This window comes from Pelodiscus sinensis, chromosome 5 (genome assembly GCF_052426305.1).
Source record: "Pelodiscus sinensis isolate ZL-2025 chromosome 5, ASM5242630v1, whole genome shotgun sequence".
NCBI lineage: Eukaryota > Metazoa > Chordata > Testudines > Trionychidae > Pelodiscus > Pelodiscus sinensis.
Genome location: NC_143056.1, coordinates 43742715 through 43768354, shown reverse-complemented (window position 1 = coordinate 43768354; position 25640 = coordinate 43742715). Strand labels below are relative to the sequence as shown.

At 46.8% G+C, this 25640-nt stretch overlaps 1 protein-coding gene across 1 annotated transcript; it reads left to right on the top strand.

Annotated features, from left to right (window-relative positions):
• Positions 1–7197: 7197 nt before the first annotated feature.
• Positions 7198–23863, top strand: BATF (basic leucine zipper ATF-like transcription factor). Its single transcript, XM_006117771.5, has 3 exons — positions 7198–7632; positions 9910–10014; positions 17175–23863. The coding sequence occupies exons 1-3, from the start codon at positions 7567–7569 to the stop codon at positions 17382–17384; spliced, it is 381 nt and encodes a 126-aa protein (XP_006117833.1). The 5' UTR covers positions 7198–7566; the 3' UTR covers positions 17385–23863.
• The last annotated feature ends 1777 nt before the right edge of the window (positions 23864–25640 follow it).

Genomic DNA, 25640 nt, shown 5'->3' with positions numbered 1-25640 from the left:
AAACTGGGACAGGAGGCTGGCAGGGAGTAAGGGAGAAATTGGGACTGGAAGTTAAAGTGTGGAGAGGTACTGGGAGCTAGGAGAGAAGGGGGCAGCCAGTAGAGGGGAAGGAAAACTGAGGTCAAATGAGGAAGATTGATCTGGGAAGGGAGGAGGGACAGTGACTGGCTGGGCAAAGAGACAGGGGACAAGAAACAGCGAATGGCTGGACAAAGAGACTAGGGCATGAGAGTATGGAGACATTGGGACTCAGTTTAGCCCCATGTCCCAAACTCACTATCAACCTTTGTACTAATCGGCAAACACAACAGAGCTCAAAACTCATGTGGCTGTGGAGTCTGAGCTCAGGATTGAGGCTGGCAGCAGAGAGCGTGATAGAGTTGCCAATAGTGTCTTATTACAAGGGACGTCCCTTCTTTTTTCATCTCTGTACAGCAAGATCAGGAGTTGCTGAGTGCTGCAAAAAGCAGTAAGAAATACCGAATGTAGGTGAGTACTGCTTCTTATTGTTATTAATAATGATTATGTTAATGGTATCAGGAGGAGGAATGGGGCGGGGTTGCTAAGAAAACAGTCTCTTCTTTTTGAAATACAGTGTTGGCAACCCTAACATGATAGAGAAGACTTCATGCCCTGCAGGTTTTCATCCAAAACCCATCACCAATAACCAGTCACACAGTTTTCGTTAAACTGATGTAGCACATTATTTGTAAATATGCAAACCTGCTTCTGAAATAATTTCTGTATAGTGTCACACATGAAGTTGAAAAATGTTGGCAGCCACAAAATGGTAAAAGCCAGTAACTTCTTTGGAACTGTGATTTGTTGCTAAATAGTAATTCTTATTAAATGTTGATTGTACAGAAACCGTTAGTTTTGGGGGAGGAGAGAGATTCAAGGAAGTGTGATCTGTTCCTTTAAATCTGCAGCAGGCTGGAGACGGTTGGATCAGGATCCAACACTAGGCAGAAGACTTTAGTGTTCTCTTGTCCCAGTAAAGTTTCATGTCCAATTAAGAAACAACAAATCTTCCTGGACATTTTAGCATTGCACATAGCAGAGGAGATGGCTGTGGAGGTGCTGCAGTCTTGCCGCCTCCTGGATTGCCCCTTGTGGCCTCTGGTGAGGCCACCTCAGGGGGTTCCACCTCTAGCTCGCTGCCCTGTGGTGGTCATTGTTATTCAGAAGTGAGAAGGAACTAGAACAGTTCTGCCTGCTTCCCATCCCTTGAACATCATTCTCTACTGACTAGTATCTGCACTCTCCAGAGCTGAGCAGGTACAGTAGTGGCAGAAACCTGACCTTTGGTTTTAGTCCCTTCAACACCACAGATAACTGCCTCCCTGCTGTTGTGATTAAGCTCAAGAAACTCAAAAGGCCCCATGGGAGAGTTTGTGGCCCCAGCTGGCTCCTTCCCTGAACTGCTCTCAACCAAGTACAAGCAGCTGTTAATGGAGCCACTGCCAGATGGTTCTGCTGCTCTTGCTCTCCTGGGTACAAAGAAAGTGACTGGGCTGCTGAGAACCAAACCACCTTGCACCTGTGTCAGACAGCCACCAAACTGTCCAAGCCCAGATCACAGTGCTAAAGGCTTTGCTGTCTTCATAGCTAGAAACTGGAGTCAGCATTTCACTTATCCTGTGTTGAGTCAGAGCTGACAAGAGTTTTGCTAGCTTGCCTTCAAACAGAAGTAGTGGCCAAGTGGCCACAGAGAGAACTGGTACTAGCCATTAGTTCTGAAGTGCAGGCTTCTGTTAAGAGCAGGCAGGCAGGCTACCCAAGGCAGCAAACTTACTTACTGCCTACATCCATTCACAACCTCTTTACTGCAGAGGTGCTGCCTGTATCCCAGCTTCCCCAGGGTACAGCCACAGGCAGTATGGACAATGCACATTTCCAGGCCCTTCCACAGTTCATCTGGATCAACCCATGATTTAACATCTGCTCCTCCAAAGTCAGGCCCACGAATAGAGGGGACAAAGAAAGCAACTGCCTAAGGGCCTGGTGATTCAAAAGAGCGTGGAGTTTAAAGCTGCTGCCACATGGCATGCTCCAGGCAGCACTCAGGATTGCCTAAGGGAGGCTAGCCCCAGTCCTGCCCTTTCTTCCTGAGGCCCCACCCCTTCCAGGGCATGGAGCAGTCCTCCCCTGGCCTTGCCCAGGGGTCTGTCTAGGCTGTCGGCCCTGCTATCAAAAGTGTTTGTCATTCTCTCCCAACTTGGTATCATTGCCCAGGTAGTACCTACACACCATCCCCCAAGTTAAATAAAATATTGACCAGGGCTAGCAAGAGAGTAGCTCCCTTCTGGATGGATCCCACTCAATACCTCCTTCCGTGGAACAATAGGAAATCATTCTGTGAGGTCAGTTTTAACTAGTTATGCATTACTCATTCCAGGGAATCCCCGCCCTAGCTTCTCAGAGAACATAAGATAAAAGCATCAGATGCTTTCCTGAGGTCAGACTGCGCCCTGACCCCTGCATTTCCTGTGTCTGCTGTGCTTGTTAGCCTGTTGAAGAAAAAAATTCAGCACATTTGCCCTATAGTATGGATAAAGATGTTTTTATCTAAGCAAGGAATGCTCTTCATGATGCTATGATCTGCAGGGCTCATAGAGCCCATGTCTGTCTCTGTGTAAGAGGCTGTGTAACTTACGGGTGGGAAACATGGCTATATCTACACTGGCAGCTTCTTGCGCAAGAACTCTTTTGCAGAAGAGTTCTTGAGCAAAAGCTCTTCCACAAGAGAGCGTCTACACTGGCATGTGCTTTTGTGCAAGAGATGTGCTTTTGCGCAAGAGCATCCATGACAGTGTAGACGCTCTCTTGTGCAAGAAAGCTCTGATGGCCATTTTAACCATAAGGGCTTCTTGTGCAAGAAATTCATGTTGCCTGTCTACACTGGCCTCTTCTGGAAGAGCTCTTGCGCAAAAGGGCTTCTTCCTGAGAGGGAGCATCAGAGTTTTCCCGCAAGGAGCCCTGATTTTCTACAGTACAACGTCAGTTTACTTGCGCAAGAACGCACGGCCAGTGTAGACAGGCGGCACGTTTTTGCGCAAGAGCGGCCGTTTTCGCGCAAGAACACGCCAGTGTAGACACAGCTATAGAGAAGAACAGCGAACTTGATCTGTTAGTTATCAGCTGTAATCAAGTAGAGTTTATTATTTAATCTTACAGTAACACCTGGGGTGCTACACAGGAGTGGGGTGCAATTGTGCTGGGCACTGTGCAGAAACACATGATTATGAGGCCTCTGCCCCAAAGAGTTTACCATCTAAGCAGACCAGTGACCTGTGGGAAGAGAGAGGCAATTGAACACTGATACCATTTGAACATATTGGCAATATTAGTATTATTGTAAATATACAGTGACGGCTCTGCCCTACTGGCCTTTGAGCTCTGATGACATTGCAGCAGAGAAGGGATTAGACGGGGGGAGGGGAATAGCTTTGAGGATCAGTTCAGGGAAGGCAGTTGGTGATGCATTTTTAGAGCTGAACTGAGCAGGAGGATTAGGATTAGTCACATGCAGCTCATGTCAGGGTTTGTGTGGGTTGAACTAAATGACCGTGATCCCTTCCTACTCTGTGGTTCCAGACACGTGGGAAAGGGGACAAAGGTGGTGGGGGGGGGGGGGGGGCAAGGAAAGGACTCAGTTAAATAGGCTTTGAAGCACACCACTGTGGAGCCTCAAGGTTCTCCTTTGTGTGCAGGAGGCAAAGAAGAACTGCCACTTTCATTCTTCATTGATCCGTGCTGCCCAGCCACCTGGAGAGCTCAGAAAATCAGTGGGGCCAAGTGTGCTGTCAGCTAGGCGAGTGTACATTCAGAGAGAAGGCAGGGAAGTGGCGTAACTGAGAGCAGAATCTGCCCCTCAGCTATGCAAAGGACAGAGCTCACTCAAGCTTTTCATGCTTTGTCTCAGTTTTACTCTTGCTCATTGAATCTTTCAGACTAGTTTGTATACTTCCCTTCCCCCCCCTGTTCTGTGTCCTTGGTGTCAGGCTTGACTGAGAGACACTTTTTTGCTGTACAAATGGAGGCACCTTTGGCACATTAGGAATCCAGGGCTCCTCTCTGGGGAGACCAGCGCCCCATGGAGACAGAAGCATCACAGAGAGGGAGAGGGGCAGACATTGGAAAAGATGTTTGGACACTAGTCTGGGACTTCGAAGACTTGGGGTCTGTTCCCTGCATTGCCTCAGAGATGCTGAGTAAATCACATAGGCCTCTCTCCAAAAGTGATTGGGTGAGTGGGCCCCTGTTTGTAGGAGCCCAAAGGATGCTTTTCAAGGTCTTAATTTTGAAAGGGACGAGGTATGCTCAGCGCCTGCTGAAAATCAGGACTCTTCCAGGAACTTCTGGTTGAGCCATCAAAAACTAAGGCACTGCACTAGCACTTTTTAAACTAGACCTTCGGGGTACATCTATACTGCAATCTCCCCTGCTGCACTGAGACTCAGAGCCCAGTCAGCTGATTCAGGCTCATGAGGCTCTCATGATGAGTCCAAAAAAGGTAGGGTAAATTTTCTGGTTCAGGTTGGAGCCCAGGCTCTGAATTCCGGCTGGCAGGGGAGGTGATCACAGCCTGAGCAAGAGCATCTGCACTGCTGATTTTAGTCCTGTGAACCTAAATTGGCTGAGCTTAATTCTGAGACTTGCTGCTGCAGGAGGTTTGCAGTGTTGATGCTGTCTCAGTGCCTCCACTTCCAATCTGTAAGCTGTACTGGCCCTTCTCTATCTCACTGGGGTGTTGGGAGGGTAAATACATTAAAGTTTGCAAGTTCCTCAGACAATATGGGCTTGTCCTCACTAGGAAATTGATTGGCACAGCCACAGAGAATAATTATTCACCTATAGCCATGCTGGTCAATTTCCCTATGTAGACAAGCCCATAGTTCTAATTGGTTTTTGTTCTCCAGTACCTGTCCCTGAGAGGATGCATGCTGGGTTTATGAATTACCAAAGCAGGGAGTAACCACCCTGAGCTCTGCAGCATTTTGCATCAGCCACCAGCACATGCTTTTTGCTGCCTCTTGGTTTGCTTTTCAGCTGGAAATAAAAATCTGCAAACCCAAAGCTCATAACATCGCTGCATTAATAACTGGTTTCCACCCAGGTGCTCATGTTGGAAACTTGCAGCTGTGTCCTGCTCTCTGCTTTGCTAAGGGGATTTGCAGCACATCCCAAACTAAAGAAAGCAAAGGGAACTCAGTGCTCAAGATTGTGGGCTGCCACTGCTCTAGCATCCACAAGGGTTCTCAGTCTTGAGGTGCATCACTGCCTGCTATACTAGTCCTCACCCCCAATCAGCTCTGCTCATGCTCCTTAGACTGGAGCTGCAGGATACCTCATTATTCATACCACCTCTCCTCTCCCATACTAGCACTCCCATTGACCTAAGTACTACCCTGCTGCCTCTTCTATTGTAATCATGGCCTTCCTGCTGTCTTCCCACTTGCTCTGCTACCTATTCAGGTAGCTTAAAATTGCCCTGGGCCAACAAAGGGGGGGGGGGAGAGAGTGAGGGAAAGAGATTTGGACAGACTGGGGTGGATGAGAGTATGGCGAGGTGCACTAAGTGGAAGGAGGAAAAGAAAGGTAGGGAGAGAGGGTAAATCAGAAAAGACAAATACAAATGCCTTTCAAAAACATGGGCCAAGCTCATCCCAGTTCCTCTGAGTTATAAAGCTAGGAGATCCATCCTCTAGTCTAGGCAATTGGCCAAGGAGCCATTCCCTTAGGAGCCCTTACTGCAAGGCAGATTTTAAGGGCATTCCTGTGGTGGGGAGGGGAACTTGGAAAACATTGCTGCACTCCTTGGGGCTCTCAGACTCTGCCAAATGGCACCCCAGGGATTGAAGTATACCCTGGCCAGCCCAGAGTAGAGGAAATGCAAACACCCTGAGCCCTACTGTTCCTCAGTGCTGGCAAAGGGATGGTGGCTTTAGTACAAAATAACCAAACCAATACACAATCAACCATAACAACTCAGAGGCTATGTCTACACTGTAGCCTTCTTGCAGAGGAAGAATCGCTCTTGCTCAAGAGGGGGTTTTTGCGTAAAAAGGAGCCATCTACATGGCTCTTTTTTGTGCAAACACCTCTTGCACAAAAACGGCTGTTCATTAATTATGCAAATGAAGCGCGGTGATATTCCATGCCGAACTTCATTTGCATAAGCTTTTTCACAAGAAGGCTACAGTGTAGACGTAGCCCAAATGTTCGCATTTTAAGCTGGCCCACATGGGAGCAAACAAGGAGTGTGGGGGGACTGTGTCCTTCCAGGGGATGCTTCCGTATGTGAGATGCTGGTTGGGTATGCCACACTGTCTCTGCCACGGACTATACTAGTAGTTATAGCAGGGATTTAGGAGTCAGGATGCTTGTGTTCTATTCCTAGCTCTGGGATGGAGTGTGGTCTAATGGTTAGGGGAAGGGGGGCTGGAAATCAGGACTCCTGGGATCTAACCACAGCTCTGCAAAGAACAGTAGTCTAGTGGTGAGAGGGGGGAATGCGAGTAAGACATTGGTTCTGCTATTGGCTGTGAAGCCACAGCAACTTCCCCCTGTGCCTCAGTTTCCCTGAATACCTAACATGGATAATAATGTTCCTCCCAGAATGGTGGTAGGGAGTTGAAGATTAGTTAATGTTTTAAAGTGCTTGGAGAGCCTCGGCTAACAGAAACTGCCTTTGACAATATTAATAATCTCCCCACCCTGTTCTCAATGTCCCTTCTGGGGGATCTGGCATGCACAGAGGCCTGTATATCAAAGGTGCAGAGCAATCTGCACAAAGATCTGTGCGTGCACTTGCTAATGGTTTTGATGTCCTCTCCAGCACCCCTATAAACCACGTCACTTCTAGGGACCTCAGCTGTTTGGTGGGTGGATGGAAGAGAAGGTGGGAGGTCTGCAAGGCAGTCGGTCTGGGAACTTCCCAAGCAGGCCTTGGCAAGTGGGGAGCCAAGGCTCACGTGGCACGTGATCAAACTCCCTATTTGTTACATTTACAAATGAGCGCCTGGCATTTTCTGTGGCTCCATGCACTGCCGCCTCCTCTCTGAGTGGCTGAGTTTTGCAGCTCGTGCTAGGTTTTTTTTCTCCCCGGTTGTTTGTCTCATTTGAAACTTTGTCGCTGTTTCTCAAACCGCCTGAAGGTGTCGGGGATTTTTCAAGCTATTTTGAATCTAGTTTTTCCCAGATGGTGTGTTTTTTTTCTCAATGTAACTTTTTTTCTTCTTCATAAAGTTTCCGCCCATGTGACTTTCAGCTTACGTCCCTTGCTGCTTCCGAGAAACCACAGGAGCCTTAGACATCACGGCAAGGTGCACTGACAGAGGAGAGAAGTGTAGGGAGGGACTGGGTCAGAGTGGCAGAGAAAGTGACACAAGGAGAGCGACAAAGTGATAAAGGGAGGGACTGGGAAAGAAGCAAAGAAAGTAACCAAGGGAGAGAGGCAAAGGTGGCAGGGGAGGGGTGGGGTGAAGAAAAGCCTAAGGAAACCACAATTACCAAGGACACAGAGGAAGCAGAAGAGGCGCCGAGCTGAGGGAGACTCGAGCCATGCCCCATAGCTCTGACAGCAGCGACTCCAGCAGCTTCAGCCAGTCACCCCCACCTAGCAAACAGGTAACACTTTGAATTCTTTCCACTCATGCTGTCATCCTGGGCTGTTTTCACAGCACAGAATAGCAGGGCTTACTAGGAACCAGCCTGGGAAGAAGCACGCTAATGCAGTCATACGTGCACTCACTCCACTTAGACAGTGGAGTACAGAATTTGCAGCAAACAGGGAATTACTGTGCTTTAAAGGTCCATGTCGTGTCTATGCAGGCACTTGCAAAGCGTCCTGGCTTGCGCTAGTGCAAACTAAACCCCACATATAAACCAGGCTACAGAGAGCTAAGCAGGAAGCCCCAGTGCAGGAACAAGCTTAAAACCAAGATAGAGTGAGGAGTGTTTTTGCAGAGGAACCACGTTTGCACAGGCCACGAGGGGCGGCACCTGAAATGCCTGGTTCTGATTGCAGGGGCCACTCCACAAACTCCAGGCATCCAGCAGCTTGGGAGCTTGGTAACGTGAGAGTGTCAGTATCTCTACAGAGTCCCTGTTGTGGGCTCTGGGCCTACCCACTCCTCATATATGGCCATGAGGGCCTCATTCTAAATCCAAATCCTTTCCAGGTCATCAGACATCACTTAAGGCATGAAAAGGCTCCACTACCCTTGTCTAGTCTGTGCTGTTCTCTGCTCCTTCGCTGTCTTGTTAAGTCCAATAGGCTTTGCTTCTTTCAATGCTGTGGTATGGTGGGATCCTTTAAGTAAGGCCTTTGGCGTGTTCCTCTCACTGTCCAGTGGCACATCTGCCATGGGGTTATTAAAATGTGTCCCGGATTATTCCATCTTCTTTTTGGGAAACCTGCATTAGTAACTTTATTGTTTGCTAGCTGTTAACCACATGGTGCTGCACAGGACACCACATATGAAGGACCTTGCCCTCAAGGAGCTTATAGACAAAGACTGAGTGGGTGGTGCTGGGTGAACAGCCAGGGATTTGGAGAGCACTCTGTGTCTAGAAGAAGGGAACAGGGCACAAAAGCAGTCAAGGGGGGAGTAGACAAGTGGGTATCAAGTCTGACATTTTCAGTGCAAAGGCCTAGAGGGTGATTAGGTAAGAGACTAGGCTGGATATGTTGGCTGGGGGGGGGAGCAGATGATGAAGGAAATTGACAGTAAGGATGTGAGGTTTAAATTTGAGGAAATAGAGAGATCACAAAGTGGGGGTGGGGGGGAAAGGGACACACTGATCCAGGAAGATAGCTCTAGAGGCTGCATTTTACAAGCAGAGGACAGAGGTGGTGTTTGTGTTTGAGAGTCCAGAGAGGTAGCAGTTCCAGTGGGAAGACAGAAGATGATAGGGTCTGATGAGGGTTTTAGCTGTCAGGGGGAGTGGGACAATCAGTTCTCAACAGAAAACCTTCCATAGTAATAACAGCAATGCAAGGTAAAACCAGAGTGGCTGCTGACTGAAGCTGAGGGGTGAGATCTTCAAGCAAAGAAACCTCATATTCCAGAGCTGGGAGGCCATAGCTCTTCTCTGTATAACTCTGGTGAAAATGTGACCTTGAATATTTCTGCTGATTCCAAATATCACATTAGCACCAAAACATTAAAATGCAGGGAGTTCAGAGATGAACAAACAACTTGATCAGGGGTCTGGAGTGACTGAATCAGTGGGAAAGATAAAACAGTTGAGCCTGTGTACCTGAGCTAAGCAGTGACATAACTCTGCAAATGTGTGAAACAGATAAACCCAAGTAGAAGAGGAATTATTTATTGACATATGGGAATTTGAAATAATAGAATGAAATGAAGAAAGACAAAAAACAAGCTGAATGCCAGGATCGACTCCCTGGCAGCAAAATAAGTCAGGCAGTGGAGTCATCTCCCAGGGGAAAAGGTGTGAGCCCCATTGGCATGAGCCCTAGAAACTCTGTGGCACAAAGAATAAAAAAAGTGATGTGTAGGGGCATGGAGTGGGTGATCCATCAGGTTTATTTTTTCATCTCTGACTCCTGTGGTTCTGCAGGTTTTAGTCCAAGCCTGTCCCATGGAGACAAAGGAATATTCACTTGCCAGTTCTACCAGCATGTCAAGATTTTGAATTACATCACAGGGAGTGGTTGTTAAGTGCCTCATACATCCTTGTAGTGGGAGAGCACCTCTACCTTGGTTTTGCATTGATGCTGTGTGTCAGGCAGGGATATGTGGCTAGAGGAGTGGGTGGGATGATCTGTGCTGAGAAGAATGTTCTCCTGTGTCTGTTCTGAACCCTGTGCCCCTCACCTCATGCTTTTCTGTGATAGTGGAGGTGATGTCTGTTATTCCTAGGCCCTGTATTTTTCAGGATTCTTCAGATGACATGAGGAAAGTTCAGAGAAGGGAGAAGAATCGCATTGCAGCTCAGAAGAGCCGACAGAGGCAGACCCAGAAAGCAGACACATTGCATTTGGTAAGAGCTTCCATTCTCTGTCCATCTGGCTCACTGGGACCTTGCACACATAAGGGGACATGTTCTAGCACAGATGAACACACAGCAGAGCCATTGAGTTCAGGCAGGGGCAGAAACCGCATGGGCCAGCATAGCATGGGATGGCAGCACACGCAGCAGCTGGACAGTGAAGTTGAAGGGTGCTCCTGCCAGGAGCAGCGAGATGTTCCTTTCCAAATGGAAAATGTGTATGCTTTTGAAAGCCCAAGCCCCTCCTATAGGTTTCTCCTCATATGTTGCTGTTCTCTAGACCTTTAGTTTCTGCTTTTGGGGATGAGGTGGTGGAAGCTGAGTGCAGGATCCTGGGCTGGGTGAGTGGAAGGAGAAATGTACCTCCCTTCATTAATGTGTCTGTCCCATAATAGTCTCCATTCAGTAATAACACCTTGCTGATCCTGCTCCCACACATACCAATGGAAATTTTGTCCCTTGCTGCAGTGGGAACAGGGTGAGGCCCCTTTGTTTGCAGTTTTGATTGCTGTTGATTGCAGTAAATGCCTTCCCTGGCAGGTGACATCACCTATATTTCAGACCCAGCAATGTGCTCCTTCCTTTTGCACTTATCCACTCCGAATTTCTTCTGCCTAGTCACCTCGTCTTATGAGGTCCCTCAGGAGTTCATCCCTATTCTTGATCAGTCTTATTAATTTGGTGTCATCAGCAAATGTTACTACCCTTCCCACTCATTTGATAAATACAGTGAATAGCTATGCTTTACGTCTGATTTCTGAGGGACTCCATTATTGACCGCTGTCTGAGCAGTAAATTGCCTACACAGTCCTACTATTTGCACCCAGTTTTTAATCTGTGGCAAGACTTTACTTCTTGCCCTGAAATTATCAAAAATTTCAGAGGGGTAGCTGTGGTAGTCTGTAACTGGAAAAAAATTAAAAAACAACAAATAGTCCTGCAGCACCTTGGAGACTTACAAAAAATATAGATGGTATCATGAATTAGGCTGTACCCACAAAACCTCACAATACCATCTACACTTTTTGAAACAAAAGACAGAACTATGCAGCACTTTAAAGACTAACAAGATGGTTTATTAGGTGATGAACTTTCGTGGGCCAGACCCACTTCCTCAGCTTCCACTTCCTAAACCCACGAAATCTCATCACCTAATAAACCATCTTGTTAGTCTTTAAAGTGCTACATAGTCCTGTCTTTTTTCAGCAAGACCAGACTAACACGGCTACATCTCTATTACTAATCTACACTTTTTGTTAGCCTTTAAGGTGCTGCAGGATTATTCATTAAAAATTTTTTTTTTTTAAATTATCAAGTTACCTTTTTTGAATTACTTTCTCAAAAATCCTCTAAAAGCCTAAATATGCAAGACCTCACACTCCCTGGTCTTGCATTTCTTGTCACCTTTTGTATCCATGCAAAGAGCACATAAAACACTGCTCTTCTGACTTGGTAGCATTTTATGTTTGCTGTGCATAGGTTTTAATGATGATATAATGTGCCAAGACATGGACAATCAAGGCTTAGAGCTGAAAAGAACCATTAGGTCTCTTCTAGTCCATTCTCTGACACCTACAGAGAATAGTTCTTCATTGTATGCTTTCCTAGAGTTTTGTCCAGTTTCATTTTAAATGTCCCCAGCAGTGAAGCGCCTATCCATTCCCTTGGGAGACAGCTCCACAGCTGAATACTTTGTACAGTGCTATTATCTGGCATACATCTTGCCTTTCTTAGTTTACCATATTGCTACACTAGGACTGGGCAATGGGAGGAGGGCTGGGCTATTGGCTCCCGTTTACTGCCCTGGGCCACTTTTCTCAGTGTAAGGAATTTGGCATCTACCCCATAACACTAGGTAGCAGGCATGGCCAGCGCTGTGGCAGTGGTGTCAGAATTGTTGTGTTTGTGTAACTAAATCTGAGATGTATTGAGAAAGTTGCTTTCCTCTACTTCTGCTTGGACCCTGGGCACTCATGGCTGTTGAAGTGCAGCAGAGAGGCTGTGGGGCCTGTTGTTGTTGGGAGTTATTAATGCCTCCCCCTGCAGGAAGCCAGACTGCACTTTACACTGCTTGAGAAGCTGTCCCTTGACCTTAGCAGTCTTCACACCCCCACTCTTGGGAAGATTATAGAACAAGTGATGTTGGAGACACTTCTGCCACATCCTGATTGCACAGGAGTCGTCAATGCTGCTTTAGTAGTGGGTTCATTACAGGGATGGTGTTGCTTGCTCCATGATGATTTAATTAGCTCTGTCAGTGTCCTTTGACACCAGGCTAGTAACTAATCTGCTGCAGCTCACAGCCAAGGGTGGGAGAGCCTCTCTGTGGATTTGTTATTTCCTCCCAGGGACTCCAGAGAGCAGGAATGAGTACTGACTTCTCCTCTACTGTGTCCTATGGCGTTCCCCTTGCCATCCTTCCTGGAAGAGATAGTGAGGCATATGGCTTGCAATGTAACTATGATGTAGATGGCACTGATAATGCAATCTATTGTTTTGTAGTATTTGGCAAAGGTGGGGATGTGGATGGGACCAAAGTAGCTTAAAATCAGCCTGGCTAAGACAGAACTGATGCTAATAGGTAGGGGAAGCTGGAGGAATGGGAAAGAGATGTGGTTGCACCTTTTTGCTAGAGATGCCTGTCAAACCTTTGCCAGTATAGTTTCCAGTCTCTGGATTATAATGGATCCCCAGACATTTTCATCTCTGGTAGGCATACTGGCTGGGAAAGTGCCTCTTGGAAGCAGGTCTTTCCAGGGTTAGTGGTCAGTTCAGGCCACTGTAATCACTTAAAAAGGACCCAGAAGTTTTAACTGGTGCAGAACAAAGTGGTTTGTGGCTTGAGTGAAGTGAGTCACTATGAGTCCATAACATGCAAACTTCACACTGGCTTGTTGTTAGCTTTCGAGTGCAGAGTTGATTAGGTCTGTGAAGCATTATGCTGTGAGGGACTCGGGGTCTGAGAGATCCCCTCTCCTCTCTGCAAGGTCCTGCTGTGGCGGTTAATATCTGGTGGTGTGTTTAACTAGTGCTAGATGTCCCATTACTGAAGCAAGGGGACCTTTATAAAGCTGGTTCCTGTCACTAGCAATCCCAGAAGGATGAGCAGAGTTGTGGCGGGTTGCTTTTGTTTTGGATGAGGGTAGCTATTTAACCATTGGAGGCCACTTGGCATGATGAACAGTCATTCAAGTTCTCATAGCACTGTCCATAAAATCTCAGTGCCCCAGTAGCCTAGTTAAGTTCCCACATTCTGCCTCGCCGAATCCCTCCCCCCAACCCCCCGTTGTTTAAGTGGGCACAGGATTCTTCAAGTCCTGTCTCAAACTATTGAGTAGCATTGCCAGGTGCTGTTCAGTGGCTGAGGGTTCCACGCTAGCGATAGATGCATTTCAGTGGCAGTGAGGTGAGGGGGCATACAGTCTGTGATGTGCTTTGGATACCTTTAGGCAGGACTGTACATCAGCACCACCATTATTATTCATTTTTTTTCTTCTGAGGCCTCAGTTTCCCTCTTCTGTCACTTCAATGTCCCTCCCCCTCCTTGCCATACGGCTGGTTCCCCAGGCACTGGCAGGAAGCAGTGAGTCTTGTCTTACCATGGCAATGACAAGTTTCCTGTGGCAGGTGGTTTTCTGGTTATTTCTGATTATAACGGCGGTTATTTACCATCCCCTCCCCCAAGGCGAATCTGTCTCTGGTCGGGATGTGGCCTGGGAGGCATGTGCGTGAGAGGGAGTTGTGAGTGCCTGGGCGGGGAATATGCTGCTGTCACTTCTCGTAAGCAGCTGCTGGGGCTGAGAGTGTGGCTGAGGGCTGAGAATGTCACTGGCTCGATGGCAGGACCCCTGGTTGGGGGTGGAGTAGGGGTTGCCCAGAATACAGTGCCTCTCTGAAGTTACAGGAAATGTGTCACTTTGGAAACTCTCCAGGCTAGTGAGATGAAGGGCTCTGACCTCTCCTCCCCTAGATACTCTCCAGCCACTTCCTGGAGGAAGCCAGCACTGAGCTACTATAGAGACAGTCATACACATGAAAGATGCTGTTAGACAGACAGACAGATCAGTAAAGCCATCCCCTTATCTTCTTTCAAGCTTCCCCCCCCCCCCCCCCGTCCCTTCAAAATTGCCTCTTCTGTAAAGCACACCAGAAACTGCAACCTGTGAATTGTTAGGCAGGAGGTGAATTGTGATCATTGCTTTTGACTGGCAGAAAATTGTGTCCTATCCTGTCCTCCTCCTCCCCCTCCCCCTCCCCCTCCCCCAATTCACACCCCATTTGTCTTAAGAACAAAAAACATAAGAACGGCTGTACTGGGCCAGACCAAAGGTCCATCTAGCCCAGTATCCTGTCTCCCGACAGTGGCCAGTGCCAGGTGCCCCCGAGGGGGTGGACCAAAGACAATGATCAAGCGGTTTGTCTCCTGCCATCCATCTCCAGCCTTTGACAAACAGAGGCCAGGGACACCATTCCTTACCCCCGGCTAATAGCCTTTTAGTCTTATCTCCTTATTATGTCAGTTCTCCTGGACTGTAAATTCACTGGGGCCAGGGACTGTCATTTATATTCCTAGATGCATATATAATGCCTGCCTTTAGGCACCCCAGCAATAGCCATGTATAATAATAACATAGATGGGAACCATCTTCCTCACAGTTTGAGCACTAACTCAGCTGTCTTCCAGTTGCTGCACTGTAAACATACCATCTGCCCTACCTCATCTGGACACACTGCTTAGACAGTTTGTCTGCCAGGGTTCTCCTCACCCTTGTGATGGCTCTGCAGATGGAACAGTAACCTATTTTTCAGTCTAAAAATATTATAAGAAAAGCCAAAAAGGAGTTTGAGGAACAGCTAACCAAAAAATCAAAAAGTAATAACAAAATGTTTTTTAAGTACTTCAGAAGCAGGTAGCCTGCTAAACAATCAGTGGGTCCCCTGGACGATTGAGATGCCAGAGAAGCACTCAAAGAAGATAAAGTCATTGCGGAGAAGCTAAATTAATTCTTTGCTTCAGTCTTCATGGCTGAGGATGTTAGGGAGATTCCCAAATCAGAGGAATTGTCCCAGATTGAGGTGTCATTAGAGGAGGTTTTGGAGCAAATTGATAAACTTAACAGCAATAAATCACTGAGACCAAATTCACCCAAAAGCTCTGAAAGAACTCAAATGGGAAATTGTGGAACTATTAATTGTGGTTTGTAACCTATCCTTGAAATTAGCTTCCGTACCTAATGACTGGAAGATAGCTAATGTGACGCCAATATTTAAAAAGGGCTCTAGAAGTGATCCTGGCAATTAGCGAGCAATAAGTCTAATGTCAATACCAGGCAAATTAATTAAAACTATAGTAAAGAATAAAATGGTCAGACACATAGATGGACATAATTTGTTGAGGAAAAGGCATCATGGTTTCTGTAAAGGGAAATCATGCCTTACTAATCTACTAGAGTTCTTCGAGGGGGTCAACTGTCATGTAGACAAAGGATCCAGTAGATATAGTGTACTTAAATTTCCAGAAAGCCTTTGACAAAGTCCCTCACCAAAGGTTTTTAAGTAAAATAAGTTGTCATGGGAGAAGAGAGAAGGTCCTCTCATGGATTGATAACTAGTTAAAAGACAGGAAACAAAGAGTAGGAATAAGTTTTCAGAATGGAGAGAGGTAGCTAATGGTGTCCCCCAAAGTCTGTACTGGGACCAATCCTATTCAACCTATTTATAAATGATCTGGAGAAAGAGGTAAACAGTGAGGTGGCAAAATTTGCAGATGATACTAAATTGCTCAGGATAGTTAAGACCAAAGCAGACTGTGAAGAGCTTCAAAAAGATCTCACCAAAGTAAGTGATTAGGTAGCAAAATGGCAAATTAAATGTAATGTTGGTAAATGTAAAGTAATGCGCATTGGAAAAAATAGTCCCAACTATACATACAATATAATAGTGACTAATTTAGCTATAACTACTCAAGAGAGAGATCTTAGAGTCAGTGTGGATAGTTTTCTGAAAACATCCACTCAATGTGCAGTGGCAGTCCAAAAGCAAACAGAATGCTAGGAATCATTAAAAAAGGGATAAAGATTAAGACAAAGAACATCTTATTGCCAGGGCCGGACGGAGGCATGGGCGAGCTGGGCAGCTGCCCGGCACCAACCGATGAGGGGCGCCTGATGGCAGCTGTAAGGGGCGCGCAGTGTCCCTGACAGCTGCCATCAGGAGCCGTGCGCCCGGCTCCCGCAGTGCCGGCCAGCAGTGCCCTTCCCCCACGGCTGCAGGGCCCTGCATGACCCGGCGCGTGCGCCAGCAGCGCTGGCTGGGCCGGGCTATACAGTACATATGCCATGAGCTCCGGGGGGAGGGGAGGGCGAGCCCGCGCCCCACGGGCAGGCCTGCGCATGCGCCCGGGGGCGGTGCCACGCACCCGAGCCCAGGGCACCAAAAGGACTCGGGCCGGCCCTGCTTATTGCCTCTTATGTAAAACCATGGTACGCCCACATCTTGAATACTGTGTACAGATGTGGTCGCCTCATCTCAAAAAAGATATATTGGCATTAGGAAAAGGTTCAGAAAAGGGAACAAAAATTATTAGGGGTTTGGAACGGATCCCATATGAAGAGAGATTAAAAAGATTGGGACTTTTCAGCTTAGAAAAGAGGAGACTAAGGGGGAATATGATAGAGGTCTATAAAATCATGACTGGTATGGAAAAAGTAAATAAGGAAAAGTTATTTACTTGTGCCCTTAACATAAGAACTAGGGGTAACCAAATGAAATTGATAGGTAGGAGGTTTAAAACAAACAAAAGGAAGTTTTTCTTCACACAGCGCACAGTTTCCCTGTGGGACTCCTTGCCAGAGGAGATTGTGAAGAGCAGGACTTTAACAGGGTTCAAGAAAGAACTAGATACATTCATGGAGGTTAGGTCCATCAATGACTATTAGAATGGGTAGGAATGGTATGCCTAGTCTCTGTCAGAGGCTGGGAATGGGTGATGGGAGAGGGATTGCTTGAAGATTCCCTGCTCTGTTCACTCCCTCTGTGGCACCTGGCATTGGTGACTGTTGGAAGACAGAATTCTGGGCTAGATGGATCTTTGGTCTGACCCAGTATAGCCGTTCTTATGTTCTAAGCCCCTGTTGCTTCTGTGTCCTCAGGAGAGCGAAGACTTGGAGAGACAGAACGCTGCTCTGCGCAGGGAAATCAAGCAGCTGACGGAAGAAATGAAACATTTCACCTCAATGCTGAGCTCCCACGAGCCCCTCTGCTCCATCCTAACCACGGTGCCCCAACCACCCCCCGAGGTGCTATATGCCACACACTCCTTCCACCAGCCTCACATCAGCTCCCCACGCTTTCAGCACTGAGCCCAGCCACAAGGACATGCAGCCTGTAGGCTCCACAGATAGAAATCAGAGACCCCACGGGGTTTACTCTTTGGTTCACAGGAGGGACACAGACTATTACAGCTATTCCTGCTCCTCCTTCTAGGCTCTGCTGGGCCAGGCCCAGGGTCACATGTCTAGGATGTGGCCCCGGTGCAGATGTGGCAGAACCCCAGGAAGCATCTTTGGGGAGGTGAAATCTTGGATCAATGGAGAAGGGAAGCGTTTGCAAATTGGCACCAGTTCCTGTTCTGTGCTTTGCACTGGGATGCTCGCATGGGTCTATGTGACACAAGAATCCTGCCTCCATGTCAGCAGTCACCAGAGACTGCACTAGTGAATGCTCCAAGGAGAGGAGTGCTGGGGATGAGGGGCTCTGGGGTAGCGGGGGAGACCAGTTTATTTTTTTTTAAATAAAGAGTAAAATGTTATCATGCTGTCTTAAAAACCTGCCTTGGCACCCCCTGAGATTTCACATTACACACTGAATATGGATGAAAACAGGTTCAACAACACTAAAAAGTGTAGGGAACAGCTCTGTATGGAACAAGGAGGACCCGGAGTAGGAAAACACAATGCTAATGTCTAGCCCAGACAGTCTAGCCTGTCATCAATGTGTAATGGAGGGGCTGGATGCCCCTGCCCTCTACCTGGGCCAGAAGGATAAGGAGGGTTAATTTGTGCATCTGTTGTGTCCTTTGGCCTTTCCTTCGGGAGATCCGACTATTCCCTAGTGCTGCAGGGATGAAGCTGGCTGCTAATTCTGGTACCTATACATACAGTCATAGCTCACTTTTCTGCTGGCTCCTCCACCCAAATCCTTTCACTAAAGATCCCTGGTAGCTCTGCCCTGATAGAAACACAAAGTACAGATAACAATATGGACTGTATCTGCAGTAGACACACACTACACCTCAGGAAGCTAGCCACCGCATGCCCCAGACTCATGCACAAAAAGTGAGGAAGAATAGCTCTTGTGCAAAAGGGGGCTTTTGCACAAAAAAGCACCATGTACACAACATTTTTTTGCACACAAACCATTTGTGCAAAAGGGAAAGGAAGAGGAAATGCAAATGAGTGCAACATATGCAAATGAGCGCTCCATTTGCATTTGCTGTTCCACAAGAAGCTCATAGTGTAGACATAGCCTACACGTAATCTCGCTGTGCACCTGGAAAGTACCAGTGTTGGATGCAATTCTCCCTTTCCCCCATGAGAAGTTGCTGCAAGAGGGGTCCAGGAAACACTATGATATTTCTTACTAACCCTCCTTCAAAGGGCCTGGCTTCCCAACCTCATCGTTCCTTTTGATCTGCTGGGAAGGGAAGCTCTGCTCCCCTGAATGCAGGAATTTCTATATGAAGTCTGAGCTCCTCTGCCCTACAGCAAATTGGTCAACCACCCTTGCTCTGTGCAACCTTTTTCACCCCAAGGGGAGGAGCATGAACAGGGATGGGTAAGATGATGATATTTCTAGCAGAACTGATTTAGAATCTGGAGAGAAGTAGGCTATAGAGGGCAGCCTACTGTTCCCTGCTCTGCTCTCATCTCGGCAGAGGCAGGCTGTCAGGGCTTCCCCTGACAAGCATGGCTAGCCCTATGCACATCCCAGGCAGGCAAGAAAGGAATCTGGATTTTGTTTGTATACAATATGCCAAAGCAGAGCACACTAAAAGGCAGTTGTAAAAATCCCAGCCATATAAAACGCATCAGGTGATAATTGAGGCAGTCTCAGGACTTCTTACAAATCCCTGGATCCCACACAGATAGGAATTTCATTATATCCAGTCACACAGCAACCAGACCTGCTCAGCCCCAATTGATTCTCTACTCCGAGTTCCCCCATCTTATTGGGTCTTTTGCAGAATATGCTTATCTGGCAGCTCCCCTTTTAAATCTGGAGACAACCACCTACAGCCCCTAAGAGGTCATTGAGCATGAGTGGTCCAGATTGCATTTCTTCTCCTTCCAGATGGTAGGTGCTTTGGGAGCTATTGCATGTTCTACTGGCTTTTTTATGCTGCTATCTGTGGAACTGTCCTTGCATGTTGGTTTAAAAGAGAGTGGGGAGCATGCAGTGGATCTATTGCTCCCATATTTGTTCTTTCCCATGCAGGGATTCATAGGGAGGAGAGCACAGGCCTCATAGCAGGGGTCTCCACTGATTTAAACTACTCTCTGAGGGGTTTAAATATAGAGAAAAGTTATTTAAGGAATCAGGGGGCTTACAGTGTACACTGGCTTTGTGCTGACATCTACTGGATGTAAAAAGAAAGTTCTGATGAATAGCTTCAAAATCTTCATGTTGTAAAACATTTTTAGAAGCTTTTTTGTGTTCTGATGTGAAGCTCAGCCAATGACTAGACACTATGGAAAGAATCTGAATAATTAAACCTACTACCTGTTAAAAGAAGGCAGCCTTTTCCCAGCTGATTATCACACCTGAAATGCTGCTGTGGTGCTGGAGGCCAATCTAAATGCCTGGATAGAAACAAGAAGCTTTGCATATTATGTCAGAAGCAAGGATTCAGTGATTGAATGGGGGATTGAACTTGGAGATTCTACTGAGTCATCCGAGTGAGCTTCTGTTGCATCTGCAAAGTTTCCTCACCATTCTGTCCCCACAACAGTTTCCCTTCTTTCCTGTATGTCACCTGCAGAGTGGTGTGCAGCAAATGCATGCAACAGATGTAGAAAGGACTAATTGTTTAAGTGAATTGTAGCTGGAGGGATAGTAACAAAGCTTGGAATTTTTTTTAAAGGTCATTAAACTGATTAGGCCTGATCCTGTAAAACCTGGAATTCTAGGTTCTTTGTTTCCCTGTAATATTTAAGTAATTACAGCTCTTAATGATTGGTTACCCAGCCAGGTAAGTTATGTAGTTTTTTCTTTTTAAATATTTGAGTATACAGTATAGGAGAGTCTGGGTTTGACTTTTGTAATTGCTATCTTGTCTCCTGGAACTTGGATGGTACCATAGCAAAAGTTATTCCTATGGGCTGTGCTCTGGGTAGATATCTACCTAGGCAGGTTGAAGCCATATCGGCCCTCAAGTAAGAGACTGCCATGTTCAGGGAGTTGGTGGAACACAGGTATCTTGTTGTGCACTGGGTTAGAGCTGCGCTTGCTATTCCTGTGGTCCTGTCCCCACGATTATTTATTTAATTAATTTATTTATTGTGATAGATTTTCCTTCACTAAAACGAAGGAGAAGAAATTGCTGAGCATGGCAAACATCTATCAGTGCAGTGATCAGGTAAAGCTGTGACATTGGGGCAACTCTGAGACTCCCATAGTGCTTTTCTCAGAGACTCCCGTATAAACTCTACACTAGGTTTTTTCATGGCACGTTCATGCAGCAGTGCCATGCGTGATGTACTGTTTGGCGTTAATGCCCTGGAATAGTGAGGACTGAGCTGCCCCCTCACTTCACAGCCATGTACAAACTCTGTTTTGCAGCACTTCACATGCTTGCTATCTGCATGTCAATGCTGCTCCTTCAGTTAGATGTGCTCAGCTGCAGAGTTATATTTAAAGCATCTCCTTGCTGCCTTGACTTTCCCCAGTGCCACCCCTGCTTCCTGTGTCTCATGTTTTATCCCATTCCTCCTTGTCTCCTTCACCACATATATCAGATAGCTTCCCTCATTATATCCTTCCTTCCTTGTTCTCTTCATGTGCCCTTTCCATGCAGTCCCCTTTACTTGAAATGCCTTGCTTGCCCAATATACCAGATAGCAGGAGTGAAAAAAATAAAGGTGCGGGTTATTAGGTTGCCTACATAAAACAAACCCCCTATTATCAAGACAGTGGGGTAGAAGGGCAAAGGATGGGGCCGGCAGCAGGGGGGCCAGAAATGACTACCCCTGATCTTGCAAAAGCCCTTATTTGGGACCAGTCAGGTCCTGAAGGTGCCAGACCAGGAAGGTCCAACCTATATAAAGGTGCTTATACCAGAAAGGTTTATTCCCATCAGGAAACGGAAATAAGCAATAGTGGGGTAAGGCATCTTAATATTGATGTAACTGTGTCCACACTGGAGGGGTTGTACTATTGTAGCTGTACTACAATAGTGCTAGAGCATGTTTAAAGGTCTCAGAGGAGTAGCCGTGTTAGTCTATAACTTGAAAACAATGAGTAGTCCTGTGGCACTTTAGAGACTAAAAGTATCTTTTGGTTAGTCTCTAAGGGTATGTCTACACAGCAGTGTTATTTTGGAATAACTCATGTTATTCCAAAATAACATAGTACGCGTCTACATTACAAGCAGTTATTTTGCCATAATGTCGAGCTGGAGGACTTCTTACTTTGACTCCTGTAACCCTCATTTTGTGAGGAGTAACGGCAGGGCTGGTCCTAACCAATTGATGGCCCTGGGCATCCACCAGGGAGAAGTTGTTGAGAGAAGGAAAAAAAGGGTCAGGTCGGTCCGAAATGTGGTCGTGGCCCCCTTTAATTGCCGTGTGTCCCGAGCAGGCTTCCATCTGTCAGTGGCCCCTTGAAAATGATGGCCTGCTCCTAAGTGGCTCTGAGTAAGGGAATTTGGAGAAAGAGTGATCTTTCTCAGATTTCCTGCTGTGTGGACAGCGCCAAAAGTTGAAATAAGCTATTTCGACTTAAGCTACTCAAGTGATGTAGCTCAAGCTGCGTAGCTTATTTCAACTTCAGCCCTGCTGTGTAGACATGCCCTAAGATGCCACAGGACTACTTGTTGTTTTTTGGGCTAGAGATTTGTTCTCATGAGAAAGTTACACTGGTTTAACTTACAGTATGAATTTAAACCAATAAAGGTATAGGTATAATTGTTTTGTAACAAATCACACCCCTAACTGACCTAGTTTTACTGGTGCAAAACCTGCTTAGAGACCAGGCCCAGTATAACCCTCTCACTCACATACCCACTGTGGATACTCTATAAGGATATGTCTACCCCAGTGGTTCCCAACCATTTTAACGCTATAGACTGGCAAACCCATTCACAAACGTTTGGTGGACTGATAACATTTTATTTGCATATTCATTATTTGCATAATAAATATACATATAAAATGTTACTGACTGCCTAGCTTCAACCCAGCCCCTTGCTCCCCAGTGCCTAATACCCTTTGACTTCCACTCTTACGCCCCATGCCCTTTGACCCTTTAACCTCTGACCCCTACAGCTCATGCTAACACTCTCTTCCCCCTGATCCCACCAGGCCCTCACCCATTACTTATTTGCCCCCACATCTCCATGCTCCCCAGAGTGAGGCTGCCCCCTCTAAGGAGCGTGGCCGTTACTGTCATGTGGGCAGGGAGAGCAACCCTCCTCCTTCACGCCCCCTCCTTCCCAACTGTGTCTTGCACCCCCATGGGTGTAAGGGGAGTGCAGAGCCCTGGCCGGCCGCCATTGGGGGGGCAGGAGGGAGGGAAGCGCTTCCTGCTCCACCTATTCCTGCCACTGGTGGCAAAAGCAGCTACATAGGCTGTGGGAGTGGCTGTTGGTGGCGTGCGCACCTCCCTCCTCCTTCACGCCTCTCCTTCCCCAAGCACATTTCCCCAAGCGCAGAATGGGGAGGTGGTAGGGAGGCACCTCCTGCTGCCACCACCTGAGCCACCATGGCTGCTGGAGGTTAGCTGCCAGGAATAGCTGGCTTGAGCTCCGACAGCTGCCGCAGCACAGCAAGCCAGCAGTTCGCGGCCCAGTAGTGGGCTGCAGATTGGCGGTTGGGAAACAGTAGTCAGCACAGCAGGGCTAAAGTCAAATTAAGCTATGCAACTTCAGCTACATAATTTGTGTAGTTTAAGTCAAAATAGCTTAATTTGGCTTTTGGTGCTGTCTATACAGCAGAAAGTGGAAGGAAGAACACTTTCCCTCAACTTCCCTTACTCCTCGTGAAATGAGGGTTACCATGAGTTGGAGTAAGAAATCCTCCAAATCAACATTAATTTGAAATAAAGGCTTGTAGCGTAGATGCGCTCTTTATTTCAGAATAACGTCAGTTATTCCGAAATAACGCTGCTGTGTAAACATAAGAGCCTAAGGTTTTTCACAAAGAGAGATGTTAAACTGGTAACACTTCCCCATGTAGCAAAGGTGTAAGTTCCCCAGAGCAGAGACCATATCTTTTGTGTATTTATAGAGCTGAACCTGTGGTCAGAGATTAACAGGTAATTTCCACTATGGTCACAGCTTCATGAGCAATGTTATGTAAAGTGGTGAAAGTACCTCAAAATTTCTTATAGGAACTGTCCTGCAGCAACCCAGATCCATGCTAGCTCTTTAAATAGCTCCCTGCTGGCGTATAATGCAGCTCAGACAGCTGTTTAGGTGGGGCTGACTTTGGTTTGATTTGTGTACCTCCTCTCTTGATTGGAATATGGGAATGTTTTGAGGTTGGGGTTGGGTGGAGGGAGTTGGCTTGGGAGAGGAAAGCAGTTGCATATTTATTCCTTATGGATCCAGTGCACTCAAGTTACATGTCAGAAGATAGCTTTTCTATCTTCTCTACCTTCTGACATGTAACTCGAGTACACTGGATTCATAAGGAATAAATATGCAACTGCTTTCTCTCTCTGCTGATTTTGCAAACTCCAATTGAGAGCTGAGACTCCAGCTGGGCTTTGACAGCCTCTTAGATAAGAATATAACTGCTGATTCTGTCAATGCTGTGTGAGATAAAATCAAAGGCACCTTCTCACTACCTGTCACCAATCCTTCTCACTCTGCTAAGACCCCAATTCACTTAAATCCTTCATTCACCTATCTCAATAATAGGGATGTAAGAGTTTAACCGTTTAACCATTTAATTGATAAGCATCAGCTTATTAGTTCCGGTTGTAGTAAAACTCCCGCCAACAGGTGCTAGCTCCCTGCTGTTGGCTGTGCTCTCAAAAGCCAGGTGCTACCCTGCACTATGGGTTCTGCACTATAAAGCTTATACTGCTGAGCCTGCAGCGGAGCCTGTTTCCTGGGAGTGGGGCTGGAAGCTAGTGTGCATGAGCGGTTTCTGGGAAGCCAGCTGCACAGCTGGCTCTGCAATGTAAGCCTTATACAACAGAGCTGGTTACTTTTAAAAAATGTTTTTACATCCTTATTCAATAATGATAGATCTGTATGCTTTTGTTTCTAACTTTTGGTCTATAACTGTTTTTGTGCTGATATTCAGTCTCTCCGGGGAGGGATCTTGCTTAGTATTTGTTTAGTAAAGTGTTAGGAACATTTCTGGCTCTCTCTAGTTATTAACAGCTTCAAGTTTGATGGGAGCAAAATCTTATTTGTGTGTCATCAGATTCAGCCAGTAAGTCTCAGTGACAGATCCTCGCAGTTTAGATGTACCCTATATATCGGGAAAAGATATGCAAAATGCTTTTTCAGATATTTTTGTTGGAAGAGACTCTTCCAGAATTTGGCCCATCTAGACTGGGCCAAATTTCTGAAAAAAACTCCTCTCTTGAAAGGCCCCTTCTTCCTCATGGAACAAGGAATACAGGGGCTTCCAAAAGCACGCGTTTGCTCTTCCGCAAAAAAAAAGAAAGCGAGAGGCTAGCAGAGGAGTCCCTCACTGGCCCCACTCTTGCTTCTGCTTTTGAAATGTACAAGAGCCCAACCAGGGCTGAGGCGCCACAGGGAGTGCAGGGCCAGAGAGGTACCGCTGCAGGGCTTCCTTTTGAAATGTACAAGAGCCCCGGTCAGGGCTCTTGTACATTTAAGAGGCTCAGGTGATGCAGGGAGCGCAGGACCAGCAGGGAGTCCCCCACTGGTCCCACGCTCCTTTGGGCAGGGCCGGATTAAGGGGGGGGGGCTAGCCAGGCAGCTGCCCGGGATGCCAACCTATGGGGGAGCACCTGATTGAAGTGGTAAGGGGCACCGCGCGCCCAGGGCCAGGCTGCGCATGCACAGTGCTCCCGGGGCACAACTATGGCTTGGTCCAGCACTGCCTTTGGGACTTCCACTTTGAAATGTACAAGAGCCCCACTGGGCTGCTCATATTATCTACTTGTTTTTGCAATATTTTAAGCATATTTGTGGGTATGTACTTGATTTGGGGGTCACTTTGTGAGGGTGTTTGTCATTTGTTGTTAAACCAGGACTGGGTCCTGATTGCTAAATACAGATCCTCTACCTGAACCGTATTTGTATCACCGTGTATTTAGTCAAGTCCGACACGGGGAGATTAAACAATAACTGGTTTATTTACAAATTTGAGGAACAAACATAAAATAAACTCGGTTGTCATAAACTAAGATTGAGAAAG